This window comes from Bos grunniens, chromosome 11 (assembly GCF_055505025.1).
Source record: "Bos grunniens cultivar Pamir isolate PY7600 chromosome 11, Bosgru_T2T1.0, whole genome shotgun sequence".
NCBI classification, from domain to species: domain Eukaryota; kingdom Metazoa; phylum Chordata; class Mammalia; order Artiodactyla; family Bovidae; genus Bos; species Bos grunniens.
Genome location: NC_141175.1, coordinates 96810004 through 96827470, shown reverse-complemented (window position 1 = coordinate 96827470; position 17467 = coordinate 96810004). Strand labels below are relative to the sequence as shown.

Sequence of the window (17467 nt, the reverse complement as noted above, 5' to 3'; positions counted from 1 at the left end):
AAGAAGGGTCTTACCCTTTGGAAGGTTTCATCAGGAGCAATGCAGGCAGAGCACAGCAAGTCACAAAACAACTTCCCTCCTTCCAGTCCCAACCCACACACACACACCAGCCTCACAAACGGCCCCTGGCTGAGAGCTGGAGGCTGAAGCAGGAGGACAAATTTGGATGTACTGGGGTCTCTGGCAGGGTCACTGGAGACTGTAGGGAGCCCATGGTGCGTGGCACAGTTCTGAGATGGCAGGGAAGCCAGCTGACTGGAGTGGGGCACCACGCTGGCAGAGGCACCAGGTTGACTGTACAGAGGCCTACACTATTTCTAAAGAACCTATCTCAACTACAGAACATGAAGCACATATCCCTTTAGACATAAAAACAAAAAAGGGGACAAGCAGTGGAAATAAAAATACTCAGCCATTCAAAAGGAGTGAACTCATCAATGTGCTCAGGACAAGCAGCCTCTCAGGAGACAGAGCTATTGCCAGAGAAAGGAGAAAATGGAAAAAGCTCAATGAGATTCAAGAGACTGCCACACTGATAAGAACAGGTTATCAAAAAAAGGAGCCAGAGACTTCCCTGGAGGTAAGACCCCGCACTTCCACTACAGGGGCAAGGCTCCGATCCCTGGTTGGGGAACTAAGGTCCCACAGACTGCATGGCATGCCCCCCAATAAAAGAAATGAACCCAGGCTCCAAATGGAACAATATGAAAAGAACATTCTTAGAGGGAAAAAATGCAATTGCCAAAACAAAACTCCCAATGAAGATAGTAACCAGCAGACTGTAAACTGCACTAAACCTCATTAGTGAGTATCAAACAGAACACTGCTTTCCTCCTGGCTCAGACTAGTACAGAATCTGCCTCCAAAGTGGGAGACCTGGGTTCGATTACCGGGTTGGGAAGATCCGATGGAGGAGAGCATGGCAACCCACTCCAGTGTTCTTGCCTGGAGAATTCATGGACAGAGGAGCCTAGCAGGCTACAGTCCATGGGGTCGCAAAGAGTCAGACACGACTGAGCAGAGTAGGACAGGACTGAGTGACTAAGCACAGCACACAGCACATACAGAGTATCGACTCAAGAAATTTTTCCTAAACTAACAGAAAAAAGCAGAAAGTTAAGAAACAAACAGAAACAGTTTAGGAGATCCAATATACACTGTTACACAGTGGGAGGGTATTTTTTGTTTTTTCTTTCTTCTGGAAAGATACATCAAGATGTAATGTCACCTTCTCCAACCCCACAGCAGTTAATACAATTTTGTATCAAATAACTTTTCAAACAAGAGCTAAAATAATGTGCAACTTTGCAGTACCCATATTTTAGATAAAACTACCTACCCAAAGTGAACAATTTTCTTTCTCAAGTGATGAGCCCAATACAGAGAGGTGAAATGCCACTACCCCCCCAAAAAAAGAGATGAATGGAGGAAGACCACTACTCATAAGGTCTGTGTCTCCCTCTCATCAAATTTCAGTCACTGAGAATCACTGTCTAATAGAAACATGACATATCTCTAGGTATTTTAGAACAAAAATAAACTTTTAAAACCATGGTACTTTTACTATGGTTTTAGTTCAGGTGAAAAAGAAGCCAAAACCAAAGAAAAAAATTAAAGAATATCTCTGAAGACGTGAGACTTTCCACCAGAGAAATTTGCTGAGTACCAGAAAGGATTTAATACAGATTTACATATGTGGCTTTCATATTCTCTCTTTCTCTCTCTCTATCTCACATACACACACACACCCAGACCTATCCTAGCAAGATCTCAATTCATAAAAACAAAACAAAAACCTAAGGAGGGGGGAAATATTAATTTCTTACATTTAAAAAAGGACCAGAACCACATAACACTTCCCTATAGCAGAAACCTAGATAGTATATTAAAAGGCAGAGACATTATTCTGCCAACAAAGGTCCCTATAGTCAAAGCTATGGTTTTTCCAGTATTCATGTGTGGATGTGAGAGTTGGACTATAAAGAAGGCTGAGCACCAAAGAATTGATGCTTTTGAACTGTGGTGTTGGAGAAGACTCTTGAGAGTCCCTTGGTCTGTAAGAAGATCCAACCAGTCCATCCTAAAGGAAATCAGTCCTGAATATTCACTGGAAGGACTGATGCTGAAGCTGAAGCTCCAATACTTTGGCCACCTGGTGCAAAGAGCCAACTCATGGAAAAAGACCCTGATGCTGGGAAAGACAGAAAGCAGGAGGAGAAGGAGCTGACAGAGGATGAGATGGTTGGACGGCATCACCAACTCAATGGACATGAGTCTGAGCAGGCTCCAAGGTATGGTGAAGGACAGGGAGGCCTGGTGTGCTGCAGTCTGTGGGGTCACAAAGAGTCAGACACGACTAAGCAACTGAGCAACAACACAACAGAAATTAAAGACATTTTAAGACAAGCAATCGCTCAGAGACTATATTAATACCACCTACATTCTAAAAAAAAAATTCCTCTAAAATAAACTTCAACCAATTGAAAAATGAATCAAAGAATCAAGAAATGGGAAGTGGCAATAAGAAAACAGTGTTCAGTGAATGACCAGCAGAAGAGAGTTAAGTATAAATTATTATTAATGTGGTTAAGAAGTTTACTGCCAATTTCTATAGTTAAAAGAGAAATTTCCAGGAATTCCCTGGCTATCCAGTGATTAGGACTTGGTGATTTTACTGCTGGGGTCCAAGTTCAATCCCTAATTAGGAAACTAAGATCTCACAAGCTGTCCAGCCTGGCCAGAAAAAAAGAGAGAAAGAGACAGAGAAATTTCACTATGTACAAACATTCCAGAACTATAAAATTACAGATTTCTATGCTTGGGTGGTAGAGCCTAGAGAAGAAAGTAATAAAACAGTAGTAAAATTTATTTTTTTCTTTCATGGAGATGCCATTAATATCGATAAATAGGCTTAAACATGAATATATATATATTTTTTATTGAAGTATAGTTGATGTACAATATTATATTAGTTTCAGGTGTACAACACAGTGATTCCGTATTTTTGCAGATTATACTCCACTATAGCTTATTACAACATAAATGGCTATAATTCCCTGTGCTGTATATTCTTGTTGCTTTGTCTATTTAGTATGTAGTAGTTTGTATCTGTTAATCCTACATTCCTGATTTGTTCCTCCCCCTTCCCTCTCCTCTTTGGTAACCACAAGTTTGTTTTCTGTATCTGTGAATCTTAAACATATATATATATATTTAACATGTATATTTTTAGTTTAAATGTTTCCACTAGCAGAGTAAAAATAGTAAAAATTTCCACAGGAATGAAGCGGAGAAAGATGAAAGAAATATTTAAATACAGAAAAAAGAAAAAAAAAAGGAGATGAAAGCACAAAAATAAGGTGGCAGGAAGAAGTTAAATATAATCATGATCAAAGAGAAAAATTCCCAGGAATGGGAAGCAGACCCTCAAAATGTGTAAAAGCTAAAACTCCTGTTCATAAGTGAAACACCAAACCAAGATGACAGATATTAGTTGAAAACAAAGGGGCAGAAAAATCCATCAAGTAGGTGCAAATAAAAAGAAAGCAGATGTGGCAAAGCTGTATTAAGAAAAAAGGCATTAGGGACTTCCCTGGTGATCCAGTGGTGAAGAATCTGCCTGTCAATGCAGGAAACATGGATTCAATCCCTGGTCCAGGATGACCCTGCATGCCTCAGAGCAACTAAGCCTGTGCTACAGAGCTGCAGAGCCACAGCTGCTGAGCCTGTGCACTGAAACTACTGAGGCCCGCGTGCCAGAGCCTGTGCTTGACACAAGCGAAGCCCCCACAAGAGGAAGACCACGCACTGGAGCGAGACAGGGGCCTCCCCGCTGCTCGCCGCAGCTAGAGGAGGCCAGTGTACAGCCACAAAGACCCATTTATTTTATGTAAAAATAAAAAATAAGTAAATAAATATTTTTAAAAATACAAGGAGAAATGGGCAAAACATAATAAAAGCACAAAACTTTAGTACACTTCTCTTAGCATTTAATTAAAAAAAAAACCTGTAGAGAACTTGGAGGATTAGACTCTAAACCATTTTTTTCACATATCAGAAACTGGGATACATAGTACAATGCTTACTAAACAGAACAGACATTTTAATTATTCCTTAGGAGTGTCACTAAATTGATAGTCTCATAATCAATGGCATCTTAGAATGGATAAAATATGTGACATCAAACTACACAGAATTTACGGAAATACATACTCTTCTTAAAAGTCCATGGCAAACTTATGAAAACTGACCATACACAGGCCATGAAGAAAACCTCAGTAAGTTTCCCCAATGAGAAACTGTATCAGCCACACTGATCTTAACAAAATAAAACTAGATTAACAAAATAATAAACATACAAAATCTACTCAGAATATGTAAAACACTAAAAATAATTCTTAGGCAAAAAATAAGTTAAAACTACAATTACATATTTTTTAGAAATTTCAGTTACAGTCTCATATGTCAAAATCTAGAAGATAGGGCCATAAGTTATTCTACGAAGAAACTTTCCCATTGCAAATGCTTTTATCGGGTTGGCCAAAAACAGGTGGGAGAAAACCTAGTGAACCTTTTTGGCCAACAGTATTATTAAGGCAGAAAAAAGGGGAAAATACACAAATTAATCATTAACTTTATTAAAGACTTTTCAAAATACAAAAATTCTGAGAAATAAATTTAAAAGCAAAAAGTAATGAACTAGAATGCAAGCCCCAACAGAATTAAAAATTACAATCTATTAATTGCACCTTTTAAAAAAGAATAATCATCTACCAAGTCTTTTCCTTTCAAAATATTCACACAGATAAGCAACATCAGACAAACAATAAAATAACTCTCAATACAGAATTTAAAGCATAAAAGACATGTACTAATTTTACATTATTAAATTTGAAAATCTTAATAAAAGGCAATTCTTTGGAAAAAAATTATCAAAAGTGACTAAAAACCCTGAATAATAATTGAGGAAGAAAGAGTTGTCCAATATTCCCCTCAAACAACACCAAGTCCATGTAATTTTGAAACTAATTTCTATCATACCTTCAAGGAATAGACAATTTCTATGCTAAAAATGATACAAAGCTCAATTCATTTTCATAACCTTGATGGTAAAACCTGTCAAAAACTGTATACCCAAATAGTAATACCAATTAAATTTATAAATACACATGCAAAAGTCCAAACAACGTATTAGCAAATTAATGCAACAGTACACCATGATCAAAAGGGTTCATTCTAGGAATGTGAGGATGACATCATTATCAAATCTATGACTAACACTAAGAGAAAAAAGCAAAGGAAAGAAAAATCCCATGGTTATCTCACTAGATGCTAAAAAAGGCTTTTGATGAAAACTTAACATCTGATACTGATAAAAACAGTTAATATCTTAGTAATAGAAGGGTACCTCCTCCACACAGTCTATTGAAATGAATGACAAGCACAGAACTTAATGATGATGCATTAGAGGTAGTTTCACTAAAGACAGAAAAGATAAGGGTGACTACCATCACTGCTACTATTTAATATTATTCTGGAACTTCTATCTAACAAAAGAAACCAGAAATGAGGTTTGGATATTGGAAAGCCCTTACAAGTGATTAGAATTTAGAGAAAACTATTATTTTCTAAAACCTCAAGCAAATAAAGCAAAAAAAAAAAAAAAGAGAGAAGAGAGAGAATTAAGTCACACAAGACATATACAACAATCAACTGCTTTTCTTTAAAACAGCAATAACCAGTTTGAAAAAGATGATGGAAAAACAGTTCCCAGTCACAATAACCACAAAATATATAACCACTCAACATGACTATTACTGGAAATGCAGATAACAATTGGGGGAAAATTAAGACTCCTGTAACTTTTAAAGTCACATAAAGGGTAAAACCTTAAAAGCAAAAGAAAGAAAAACAAGTGCATGTTTTTATCACCTTGGGCTTGTAACAGGTTTTTTTAGACTTTCACATCAAAGGCAGTAACTACGAAGAAAATGTAGCTCTGACCACATAAAAACTTTCAAGTATTACATTGCGAAATATCCCATACAGAAAGGCAAAGAAAAAATGACAACACTGGGGAAAGAATCGACAGTATATGACAAAGAGTTAAGATATTTAACAATACAATGAGTTCTTATGAAGCCAGTACAAAAACCTGAAGATCTCAATAGGAGGAAAAAGTGGCAAGAGGTTTGAACAAGCAGTTCATAAAGAATACTAAAACATAGCCAATAAAGATTAAAAAGTTGTTCAATTAATTGGTAATCAGTTCAGTTCAGTTCAGTCGCTCAGTCATGTACGACTCTTTGCAACCCCGTGAACCACAGCACGCCAGGCCTCCCTGTCCATCACCAACTCCGGGAGTCTACCCAAACCCATGTCCATCAAGTCAGTGATGCCATCCAACCATCTCATCCTCTGTCATCCCCTTCTCCCGCCTTCCCATCTTTCCCAGCATCAGGGTCTTTTCCAATGAGTCAGCTCTTCGCATCAGGTGGCCAAAGTATTGGAGTTTCAGCTTCAGCATCAGTCCTTCCAATGAACACCAAGGACTGATCTCCTTTAGGATAGACTGGTTGGATCTCCTTGCAGTCCAAGGGACTCTCAAGAGTCTTCTCCAACACCACAGTTCGAAAGCATCAATTCTTCAGTGCTCAGCTTTCTTCACAGTCCAACTCTCACATCCATACATGACCACTGGAAAAACCATAGCCTTGACTAGACGGACCTTTGTTGACAAAGTGATGTCTCTGCTTTTTAATATGCTATCTAGGATGGTCATAACTTTCTTTTCAAGGAGTCAGTTCAGTTCAGTCACTCAGTCATGTACAACTCTTTGCGACCCCATGAACCACAGCACACCAGGCCTCCCTGTCCATCACCAACTCCCGGAGTCTACCCAAACCCATGTCCATCAAGTCAGTGATGCCATCCAACCATCTCATCCTCTGTCATCCCCTTCTCCCGCCTTCCATCTTTCCCAGCATCAGGGTCTTTTCCAATGAGTTAGCTCTTCACATCAGGTGGCCAAAGTATTGGAGTTTCAGCTTCAGCATCAGTCCTTCCAATGAACACCCATGACTGATCTCCTTTAGGATGGACAGGCTGGACCTCCTTGCAGTCCAAGGGACTCTCAACAGTCTTCTCCAACACAACAGTTCAAAAGCATCAATTCTTTGGCACTCAGCTTTCTTTATAGTCCAACTCTCACATCCATACATGACCACTGGAAAAACCATAGCCTTGACTAGACAGACCTTTGTTGGCAAAGTAATGTCTCTGCTTTTGAATATGCTGTCTAGGCTGGTCATAAATTTCCTTCCAAGGAGTAAGCATTTTTTAATTTCATTGCTGCAATCACCATCTGCAGTGAATTTGGAGCCCAGAAAAATAAAGTCAGCACTGTTTCCACTGTTTCTCCATCTATCTGCCATGAAGTGATGGGACCGGATGCCATGATCTTAGTTTTCTGATGAAGGGATGCAGCCAAAGCAAAAACACCACCCAGTTGTAGATGGGACTGGTGATAGAAGCAAGGTCCGATGCTGTAAAGAGCAAAATTGCATAGGAACCTGGACTGTCAGGTCCATGAATCAAGGCAAATTGGAAGTGGTCAAACAGGAGATGCCAAGAGTGAACATCAACATTCTAGGAATCAGCGAACTAAGATGGACTGGAATGGGTGGATTTAACTCAGATGACCATTATATCTATAACTGCGGGCAGGAATCCCTTAGAAGAAATAGAGTAGCCGTCATAGTCAACAAAAGAGTCCGAAATGCAGTACTTGTATGCAATCTCAAAAACGACAGAATGATCTCTGTTCATTTCCAAGGCAATCCATTTAATATTACAGTAACCCAAGTCTATGCCCCAACCAGTAATGCTGAAGAAGCTGAAATTGAATGGTTCTATGAAGACCTACAAGACCTTCTAGAACTAACACCAAAAAAAGATGTCATTTCATCATAGGGGGCTAGAATGCAAAAGTAGGAAGTCAAGAAACACCTGGAGTAACAGGCAAATTTGGCCTTGGAATACAGATTGAAGCAGGGCAAAGGCTAATAGAGTTTTGCCAAGAAAATGCACTGGTCATAGCAAACACCCTCTTCCAACAACACAAGAGAAGATTCTACACATGGACATCACCAGATGGTCAACACCGAAATCAGATTGATTATATTCTTTGCAGCCAAAGATGGAGAAGCTCTATACAGTCAGCATAAACAAGACCAGAAGCTGACTGTGGCTCAGATCATGAACACCTTATTGCCAAATTCAGACTGAAATCGAAGAAAGTGGAGAAAAGCACTAGACCATTCAGGTATGACCTAAATCAAATCCCTTATGACATACAATAGAAGTGAGAATTAGATTTAAGGGACTAGATCTGATAGACAGAGTGCCTGATGAACTATAGACGGAGGTTCATGACATTGTACAGGAGACAGGAATCAAGACCATCCCCAAGAAAAAGAAATGCAAAAAAGCAAAATGGCTGTCTGAGGAGGCCTTACAAATTAATAATCAAATAAATGTAAAATAAAATAACATACCATTCATTTTCTTCACTCTCAAGTCAGAAAGGATAAAAAAATAATACCCTGTGTTGCTGAAAATATGAGAAAAATAGTAAAACTTTTCTGAAGGAAGATTTTACAAAATGTAACAAAAGTCTCAACAAAACATGTAATTTGGGGACATCCAAATACCACTTCTAGATTACCCTCAAAATTAAGCCATTAAAAAGAAAAAAAGATATGCTACAAAAATATTCATCATTGTGACAGTTTATAATAAGCAGAAATTAGAAAAGTAAACATTCAAAATAAGGCTGGATGACTAAATGATAGTACACCACATTATACAGTGTAACATCATACAGCAACCGTTAAAACGACATTAACGGAAAGGAAGAAGGCCTTGGGTATCAAGGGACGTGCAAGTGACAGTCACAATTTTTACTTTAAAAGAGGAAACGTGGGCATCCCTGGTGGCTCAGTGTAAAGAATCCACTTGCCAGGGCAGGGGACACTGGTTGGATCCCTGGTCCGGCAAGATCTCACATGCCTTGGAGCAGTAAGCCCATGCGCCAGCTACTACTTAGCACGCACACTGCAACCAATGAAGCCTGGTCACCTAGAGCCCATGCTCCGCAACCAGAGACGGCACCAGTGAGAAGCCCGAGCAGCGCAATGAGAGCAGTCCCTGCGTGCCGCAACTAGAGAAAAAGCCTGCGCAGCCACGAAGACCCAGCACAGCCATAAATACATTTTTTAAAAGATGAAATGTGTGTATGTTTCATACATTTATATGTGTGTTAATATATACATTTTGTCCTTTTAAAAAAATTTAAAAGGACAAAAATGTTAACTGTTTTATTTCTAGACAATGGGATTATCAGAGTAGTAATTATCTAAGTTGTGCCAAAATTTAGTGGCTTAAACAAAAAAAGACATTCATTAAATCCACTTCTACGGGAAAGGAATTCAGGACACAGCTTAGCCAGGTGGTTCTGCCTCAGGGTTTTCCATGAGATTTCAGTCAGGATATTGGCTGAGGCTACAGTCATCTGAAGACTTGACTGGGGATTCAAGGATTTGCTTCCAAGAAGACTCAGTCACACGGCTCCTGGCAGGACCAGTTCCTTGCTGCGTGGACCCCTTCACAGACAGGTACGCTGCATCACAGGGCAGCTGGCAGCCCCAGAGCCAAAAGTGATTGAGAGAGAGCAGAACGGAAGATACGGTGTCTTTTACCACCTACCACAGAAAGTCACACACTATTAATCCTGCTACACTGTACTCATTAGAAGCAAGTCACCAAGTCCAGATCACACTCCAGGGGAGAATTAAGAATAAAAGAATTAATACTATTTCCTTCTTGAAGGAAACAGTACCAAATCTGTGGTTATATTTTTAAATCCCCAAAGCAGGTGCCCTGTGGCATACTCAGAAAAAGATAATTTATTTACTAAATAGAAAAGTTAATCTCACAAATACACACACACATGTACATACATAGATGGAGACAGTTTAAAAAAAACAAATATCCTCAGTAAGTATAAGTGTCTGCCAAAAAAGGTAACACGATCCTAAGTTGGAAGCACAAGCAAAGGGCACGGAGAACCAGTTCTGTGGTATTCTGTACCATGTAGACGATATCTAAGATGTCCTGTTCAGCTCTGAGTGCTACTCTTACTAAAATCTAGGTGGAAAACCAACAGACAGGAGTGCATCTCCTACACAAAGTTACTTCTGCATGAGAAACAGTCTGGAGGAAAATGGTATTTGATTTCAAAGAGAAGACTCAACGGGGCAAAAAATCAAGAAATCATTGCCTTAGAAATGAATGAAGAGTTGCCATGTGGAAAAGTTAAAAGTCTTAAGAGTCAGAACTTGAACCAATGAATCAGAGTCACAGGTATGCAAAGTGGCTCATACAAGAACTTTCTAACAATAGGCTGTTAAAAGCAAGAATGAGGTACTCGTGACTGCTCCTGGAACTACAGGAGTCTGCGGAGATGCTGCCACTCCCTCAGTTGCTTCTGAGGGTCACGTCCAGTTGGTTGTTCCCTACTCACACTGATGTGGCTAGTGAGAAACCAAGCCCATGGCCTCTCGCAGAGCAACATACTGACGGGAGGGCTTCAGCCACAAGGCATCTGTGAAATGTACAGTGTTTGGGACAGGACAGTGCCTGGCACATAGTATGCACTTTATAAACGTTAGCTATGATTTCTGCATTGACTTAAAATGTGACAAGATCTTCTCTAAGATTCCTTTCAATTTCTAAGACTTCAAAACTAAGCTAAAATCACTGTAATTAACTACTATTCCTGATGGTCAATTTCAATAAAATACTTAAGGGTAGGAATGACAAAATTAATCTTCAATGACAGGATGGCTGGCCATGCTTTGGGAAACTGGAAAGAACAGAGGCAATCACTTAAACAGAAATGTCAAAACTACAAAAATCAAAACTTAACACATTCAAACAAGTCATCCCTCCCTGATGTACACGGTCTGCTTTCTGAAATGAAGGTATTTTAAAAAGGAGACACAAAATGGACTACTTCACCTACTCGGAGCAAATTAGATTACTGCAACTAGTTTATGAACCCAAGCCTGCCAACTACCCACCACAACTGAAAACTTACTTTTTGGGAGCCAGCAGCCAGGACATTCTGCCATGTTGCTACAGGTTCTGTAGCTACGTGCCACTCTGGGTAAGTTTTCGTGAGTAACTTCACAAAGGTGGATTTTCCCACAGCTGCAATGCAAACAGCATGTATTGGGACACTTCCCAAATCAGGTTACAGGAGAAGGCTGCTACTCAACTCTTCCACAAACACCCAACTCAGCAGCCACATCACTGTCAGACAGATGACAGGTCATGCCATGCCAACCAGAGTCACCATGATGAATGCAGGTAACAGGGAGGAAAAATACCCCTCAGATTGGATTTGTAATTTTATTGCCCCAACCTCCCAGAGGAATAGAGTATTTAATAACAGTTAAAAATGGAATACTCTCAAAAGTAGACGAAATCAACTACATATGTTATAAACCTTGAATCACAGTCAGTTATTCTGTGACAGTATAAAATTGCAAGTTTTTCTATAGAAAATGAAGACAATGACCCTCATTCATTCAACAAATCTAACCAATACTCAGGGAGTGCTATTACGTGCTCAGAACCGTCTGGCACTGGTGGTACCACGGTAAACAAAACACAGATTTTTTGTACGGATTCTGCCCTCACAGAGCTTGTGTGAGAGACAGACACCAAGCAAACACATGAGTAACTAACAACAAACTGTGTTAGTGCTAGGAAAGAAAAATGCATGCTGACTCTAATGTAGCTCGAAAGATCAAGGAAGGTTCCTCTGAAAAATGTGACCTGAGGTGAGACCTGAAAGACGAGGACTGGTCAGGTCAAGGGTGGGGTAAGGGGAGAGAGAGCAGCCAGGCCAAGGATGGGGGGAAAGGTCAGGAAAAGAGAAAAACAGTGCACAAGGGGAAAGAAGAGAATCTGTGGCCGTGAAGAAGGCACTGCAGAGACAGTGTGGTCAAAAGAGGGAGAAGGACGGCAAAAAGTGAGCGTGGAGAGGGCAGCAGGCAGGGCGGGCCAGGCCACACAGGGCCTTGTACCATGCGAAGAAGGGCAATGGGAAACCACTGAGGAAGAGTTTTAAGCAGGAAAATAACAAGTTACCACCTCATTTTTAAAAGACACTCCACCAGCTAGGTTGGAACACAACAGGAGCTTCAACCAAGGCAACAGCAGAGGAGGTGGAAAGTAGTGACTGCTATGAGAAATATTCTGGAGATGAAATTAACCCAGTACCACAACATTTAAGTTCCCTCTTCCCATTTACACCAACATCTAGCCCACATCTTCCTAAATTCCAGACTAAGAGCCCTCCAGACATTTCCACTTGAATGTCCCACAAGCACCTCGAAGTACTGACATTTGCTAAATGAACTCACCATCTTCCCCACCAAACTGAGCTTCCTCCCATATCCCAATCTCAGGGCACAACAGCACTATCCACTCAGTCACAACTTCCTCCTCTGCCAAACCTCAAGTGGCCGCCAAGTGCTGTTGAACATGCCTTCTAACATGTTGAACATGCCTTCACCATCTGTCCTTCTATTCCCATTTCCCACTCAAGACCAGGCTCTCATTTCTTGCCTCTCAAACTCTGGCCTTGCCCTCTTCAATCCATTATTCATACTGCAGCAGCCACACCACACAAAATAACCCTGCCTAAAATCCTCTGACAGGTCCCTACTCCCTTCATGACAAAATTCAAACCCTTTAGCATGGCGTATGACGGTGGTGGTGACGATGAAAGTCTCTCAGTCATGCCTGACTCTCTATGACCCCATGGACTGCAGGCCACCAAGCTTCTCTATCCATGGAATTCTCCAGGCAATAGGTTGGAGTGGGTTGCCACTTTCTTTTCCAGGGGATCTTTCTGATTCAAGGATCGAACCCAGGTCTCCTGTATTGCGGGCAGATTCTTTACTGTCTGAGCCACCAGGGAAGGCCAGCATGGCCTGTAAGACATATAAAAACCTGGCCCCTGCATAGACGGTTCTGCCTTAGCTTCTCTTCAGACACCCAGAGCTCCCGCTGGACCAAACGCCTTGCAACTTTAATCAGGCCGTGTGGTCTGCTGCAAATGTGCCTTCGCATGTGCTTTCCCACTTCCTGGGGAACCTCCTCTCCTCCTCTGACCAGCTACTACTCAGTCTTCAGGATTCTGCTTAGATACGCATCCTGTGTGCAGCCTTTCAGGACCTCACACCTATAAGCTGGATTGGCCCGGCAATGCTTGTGCTTGGCCTGGCGATGTGGATAAGACTCCATCACTGCCACTGTAATTCTGTTTCTCTAAGTAGAAGACGGGGTTCCTCCAAGGCAGGAACCAAAGCCCAGACTAATGACCCAGCCGAGTGAATCAAACATACATTATTAATTTCAGTTCCCTACGAAACCCACATCTATTAAAAACCAAAACATCCAAAACAATTGAGCACTTGGAGCTCAATCTCCCCTATCAGAGATGATCTTTCTCAAGTGAATTCCACCCTTAGAAGGAACCCAAATGGAACTAAGAGAAGGAAAGGGGAGGCATCCTTCCATCGATTCTATCAGCCATTCATGGTTGATGACTGGGAGTAAAGAGATGTCTCAGCAGGAGAGCCCACACATCCAATATGTGACATTTATCATACACTGCTCCAACTCCTCTCTGAACACAGGGGGTGAAAAACACACAACAGAAATCTGTGCATTTTGTACAGTCATGCTCATCTCTCAATCCCACGTCCACCGAGCTCCTGCGCGCCTCTGCCCCTCCCACACTTCCATGAATAAATGCCTTTCCCTGCTCTGTTCGGCCTGTGTCTAAATCCCTTCCCCATCATGCCCAAGGCCCACCTCTTCCACAAAGTTCAGGACATCTCTAGCTCACACCAAATTCCTACCATGTTGGGCAGTTGACTCAAACAAATATTTATTAACTGCCTCTGATACATTTAGCATTTAATTGGTTTGATTTTTCATGGGTCTCAATTTTGGTTTCCTAACAGGATCTGAATCTCTGAGGTTGGACCCCCAGGAATCCACATTTTTCAAGTATGCCCTAAGTGACTGTGATGTAGACTTACATTTCAGATTGTATCCAGAACAATCTGATCACAATCAACAGAGGTGGTTTTTAAAAAATATAGGTTCCAAAACCACATCCCAGACTACCAAAGAAGACCTTCTGGGCTTGTCATGGAGTGCCCAACAGGGCTGCAGGAACTACAAGCTGGTTGAATTTTCTATTATCAGACATCTGCCAGCCCTGAATCGTCCCTAGTTCAAAATATTGCAGAGATGGTCAATATTTAGATTGCAGGTTTTTGATGAAAGCTAAAACATGGTTCCTGGCTATGGGCTGAAAAACTATTTTAATTCACATGAAAAGATGAAGGTAACTGATTTCTTACATGGGTGGGGTAAAATGGTTGTTTGAATTAAATTTTTTTAAAGTTAAAAACAACTACCCAAGGAACAATTGCAGATGGAAAGGAAGGGCCCTGAGGGGTAGGGTGTGCCAACTTCACATCTGAGATCAGACACTATTAGTTCATCCAAGGGCAGTCAGTACTCTGAGAAACCGACTGGTGCTATTTAAACACACAAAACCCGGAATGCCAATAAACGAGATGTAATGGGAAATACACAGTCCCAATTACTGGAACAATCACACCAGTGCAACACCCCCAACTTGCACACCACTCCCCATTCCAAAAATTTTGGAAAGCCACTTTAAAAATGAGAAGCTAGACTTTCAGCAAAGAATAACAGTGAATGCTGATGGAAGGTCCTAGGAACTTTGCCATCCATGTCACTGTAGGGCTCGGAGAGCCTGGGTAATTTACCATAGAATGACCACAGAACTGCACTCCAATGGAGCTCAGCTGTGCCAAGCACCACCCACCAATACAGAATAATTATTTTAAAAAATAATTCAAAATTATGTATTTATAATACATAACTTTTTTGGGGGTTATGATACTTGACCATAATAGTTTTTTTCTTTTTCCTAAAAGGAAATGAAACTTAAAAAGTTTTATTTTTTTAAGACTTAAGTTTTAAAATATTCCCAGGGGTTTCATAAGAATGGTGCTGTCTGGTTCTCCACTGCTACACTGGTTTCCTCCTAGTGACCAGAACATCTGTGTCCAGACGTTCTCTTCTTCAGAGTAACACTGGGCCAGCTGAAAAATGCCTCCCCCTTGTCTGGTCTCTATACTGAGCACCAGCGTCTTCTGATATCATTATCTCAGACTTAAAACAATTAATTGTTCTTTTTCAGTATACGTCTAATATCATGAAACTTGGGAGGTTTCAGGCCTCATAAGCAGCATTAAATGCTCCCTTAGGGCCTTGGCTATCACTGTACTGTATTATGTGTGCCGTGACTTGAGAAAGGGCGGGAGGTACTTTGTGATTAGAGCACATTACATCAACAAGTTGACTTTTATTAGCACCAGTATTGTCATTCCACAGGATGGATCAAACAGTTCTGTTGTTAACATTCATCTTTTCCTAAATCATGTTTTTTTTTCCTCCCACAAGTTTTTCTATAAACTAGCAATACAATGCCTGTTACAGCTGCTGCAGCTGCTGCTAAGTCACTTCAGTCATGTCCGACTCTGTGCGACCCCACAGATGGCAGCCCACCAGGCTCCCCCGTCCCTGGGATTCTCCAGGCAAGAACACTGGACTGGGTTGCCATTTCCTTCTCCAATGCATGCAAGTGAAAAGTAAAAGTGAAGTCGCTCAGTCGTGTCTGACTCCTAGCGACCCCATGGACTGCAGCCTACCAGGCTCCTCTGTCCATGGGATTTACATTATACTAAAACCTAGTAGTTAAGATAGTATCTTGATGTAACGCTTACAGCTGTAGTTCATGGGAGCCTCTTAAATATACCATGATCTCTAGGCATTTTCTTCTGAACAAGATGTAAAATCCTTTACCAAGAAGCAAGCAAAAGCAGTAAATATAAAACTGCCTATCTTTAAGCAAAAAAATTCTTCCAAAGAAAATTTAAAGCCTTTATTTCAGGAACTATATCTGATGCTATATTCATTCATTCAACCAACAGATGTTTACAGAGTAGCCACTAACGGCGGGTACTATAACTAAAATGAAGCAAGCTGAGATGCTGCCCTCAAGGAACTTATATTGAGACTCTGAGCATAAAAGCATTCTGGGAAAAAAATCATCAGCTGACTTAAAAGAAACTTGATATATTTCAGCCCTGATTACTTTCTCTTCTTTTCATGAGAAGAAAAAAAAACATCATTGTTAAAAAAAGAGAAAAAAAAAACAGTCCTCACAACTTCCAAAGTGTAGTTAAGCTTCTGCACTCAGCACAGACCTTTGCTGGTCCGGAATGCCCTCCCCAGCTCTGCCCACCAGCTGATTCATCCTTTCAGTGTCTCCTTCTCAGTGAGGTCTCCTTGAACTCTCTCCAGCTCCACTTTATCCCTGGGCAGAGTTAATTACTGCCTGTTCTGCTTTAAAGGGCATCACAGTGTAATTATTTGTTGACTCATCAGTCTCTCCAGCTAGACTGGGAACTCACGTTTTGAAGACAGGGACCAACCTTATTTCCTTTGCATCCTGAGTATCTGGCCAGGTGCTAAGAACGAGATGGATGGATAGAATGATGTAAATCACAGAAACAGAGAATCCAATTTATTCCTAACATTGTATCCAATATACAAAGATTCCTTTTTTCCCTAGGAATCTTGCCCAAATGTTTACATTTAATGAAAATAAAAGATGACATTAGCAATGTTAAATCACTAATTTTGAATGCTGGAATGTTATTAGGAACGCTCTCCACTGCTTTACATACAAGCCTCTAACTGGCAAAAGAGAGGTTTCTTCTCTGCTGGGTCTTTGAAAACCAAGACGGGGGAAAAAAAAAATGAGACTAGTCTGAGATGACTCACTAACAAAAGTTCCTACAGCAATCCTTTATTCAATTTAGGTTTGTAAACACAAAATAACTGACTTTGGAAGGTGATAATACACTTTAGTGATGGATACACTTATATAAAAAAGATAGGGTAGGTATTTTATTTTTTAGATTTTAAGGGATTCTAGATCCCAAGCTTTGACTTTTAATCATAACATATGGCTCACAACTCATGCTAGATGCCATTACTTGCTGCTTCACTGATCCATTTCCTTACGTGCTACTGTGTGTACCTGCGGGGTCAGATTAGCAACATTTAGAGCAGAAAACAAGACAGGTCCCTCTAAACTTATCTAACTCCAGCTGGGACAGGGGTTCACCTTCCCCTGTTCAGGTTTCCTGAATGGATACTCCGACTTTTGGGGGTGGGGGGGAATGTCACCTGTGGTTAGAGAACAAGATAACTGTTTGAT

At 40.7% G+C, this 17467-nt stretch overlaps 1 protein-coding gene across 13 annotated transcripts in view; it reads right to left on the bottom strand.

Moving 5' to 3' along the window:
- The window catches only part of DGUOK (deoxyguanosine kinase), a 34221-nt gene that overhangs the window by 12283 nt on the left and 4471 nt on the right, over window positions 1-17467 (bottom strand). For 10 of the 13 annotated variants that reach the window (XR_015137302.1, XR_015137303.1, XR_015137304.1 and 7 more), the window contains exon 2: window positions 11159-11271. The exons of 2 other annotated variants lie outside the window; for them this stretch is intronic. Coding sequence is in view for 4 of the 11 variants with exons in the window: in XM_086327646.1 (XP_086183772.1) it covers window positions 11159-11271 (113 nt within the window). In the remaining 7 variants the exon portion in view is untranslated. Of the gene's footprint in view, window positions 1-11158; window positions 11272-16676; window positions 16713-17467 lie in introns of all 13 variants that reach the window. One more of the 13 variants, XM_086327649.1, reaches the window with a different exon arrangement.